This window comes from Lontra canadensis, unplaced genomic scaffold, assembly GCF_010015895.1.
Source record: "Lontra canadensis isolate GAN:19392208 unplaced genomic scaffold, GSC_riverotter_1.0 scaffold40, whole genome shotgun sequence".
Taxonomy (NCBI): domain Eukaryota; kingdom Metazoa; phylum Chordata; class Mammalia; order Carnivora; family Mustelidae; genus Lontra; species Lontra canadensis.
This window is the reverse complement of record NW_022631034.1, coordinates 6,590,749-6,592,644: the sequence shown is the minus strand read 5'-3', so window position 1 is coordinate 6,592,644 and position 1,896 is coordinate 6,590,749. Positions and strand designations below refer to the sequence as shown.

General features: G+C 33.1%; 1 protein-coding gene across 1 annotated transcript; it reads left to right on the top strand.

Annotated features, from left to right (window-relative positions):
- Positions 1-983: 983 nt before the first annotated feature.
- LOC116875015 (40S ribosomal protein S13-like) lies at positions 984-1,518 on the top strand. Its single transcript, XM_032870107.1, has one exon. It carries the CDS (start codon positions 1,008-1,010, stop codon positions 1,461-1,463), a length of 456 nt encoding a protein of 151 aa, XP_032725998.1. The 5' UTR covers positions 984-1,007; the 3' UTR covers positions 1,464-1,518.
- Positions 1,519-1,896: the final 378 nt, after the last annotated feature.

Sequence of the window (1,896 nt, the reverse complement as noted above, 5' to 3'; positions counted from 1 at the left end):
AAATTCTAGGGTAGCCACTAAAAAAGTAATAAATATATAAAAATATAGATATCTATACAGATATAGGTCTATATCTATATCTATATTTATATCTATATAGATATAAATATAGATATATCTATGGATATATATATGTGTGTGTGTATATATATATATATATATATACATATGTGTGTATATATATATATATATATATATATATATACATATATAATAGATATACCAGGGAGATAAAATTGAATCATATAGAATGACCAGTTGAAACCATAAATTTCAGAAAAAGCCTGGAAGATAAAATTTAGGAACAAACAACAAAGACAACAAATAAGATAGATATTCATGTAATTATATCAATAATTCCTTTAAACATTACTGGCCTAAAAAAAAAAATTAAAAGACACAGATGATAGGAGTGGATTGAAAAACAAGAGCCAACTCTATGTTGTGTATGAAAAGTCTACTTTAAGTACAAAGACATACAGATTAAAATTAAAGGAATGGATAAAGAGATACCATGATAACACTAACTGAAAGGAAGAAAAAAGCAGCTATATTAATTTCACACAATGCAGTCTTCATGGCAAAGAAAGTTCTTAGGGGTAATGAGGGACATTATATAATTATAAAGTCTCAGTATTTTAAGAAGACATACCATTACTTATCATGTATGTGTCTAACAAAAGAGTATCAAAATCCATGTGGCAAAATGAATAGGACTACAATGATAAATAGATGAATCTCTTATAGTTCAAATTTGAGACTTCAACATCATTCTAACATTCTAACATTTTAATATTACAGAAAATCAGTAAGGACATAATTAATATTAACAATACCAATCAATCAACTGTATATAATAGATGTCTGTAAACTACTTCATCTATTAACAGAATACATATTCTTCTAAAGCTGGAACACTCAGCAAGCTAGACCACATTCTAGGTCATAAAACATACCTTAAAAAGTTCAAAAGAAGAGCTCTTTTTCGCTGCCTGACCGCCGCCATCATGAGTCACATGCATGCTCCCGGGAAGGGCCTGTCCCAGTCGGCTCTGCCTTACCGACGCAGCGTTCCCACCTGGCTGAAGTTGACATCTGACGACGTGAAGGAGCAGATCTACAAACTGGCCAAGAAGGGCCTGACTCCCTCGCAGATCAGTGTGATTCTGAGAGACTCCCATGGTGTGGCACAAGTACGTTTTGTGACAGGCAATAAAATCTTGAGAATTCTTAAGTCCAAAGGACTCGCTCCTGATCTTCCTGAGGATCTCTACCATTTGATTAAGAAAGCTGTTGCTGTTCGAAAGCATCTTGAGAGGAACAGAAAGGACAAGGATGCTAAATTCCGACTGATTCTGATAGAGAGCCGTATTCACCGGTTGGCTCGATACTATAAGACCAAACGAGTCCTCCCCCCCAATTGGAAGTACGAGTCATCCACAGCCTCTGCACTGGTCGCATAAATTTGACTATGTACGCAAGCAATAAAATCATTGTCTAATTAGAAAAAAAAAAAAAGTTCAAAAGAAGAGAAATCATACAATGCTCTCAGAACAAAATGAAATTAAAGTGGATTTAGAACTTCAATAAAACCAATGGATAGCTCTTTTTAAAATCAATAAAATTGTTAAGTCTCTGGCCAAGGAAACTAAGAGAAAAAATAAAAAGGAGACACAAATTACTAGCAACAACAACAACAACAAAAGTGAAAGTGGGGGAACATCATTGCAGATTCCCATGAACATAGAAAGGATAATAAAAGAATACTATGAACAACTCTATACCAACACATTTGATAATCCAGATGAACTTGACCAATTCTTTGAAGTAATCATGTAAGAAGTGGACAATCTGAAGAGGCTTATATCTAATAAAGAAATTGATCAATAATTAAAA

Coding starts and splice junctions, on each gene's coding strand:
- LOC116875015 (XM_032870107.1), top strand. CDS start 1,008: ATGAGTCACATGCATGCTCCCGGGAAGGGCCTGTCCCAGTCGGCTCTG.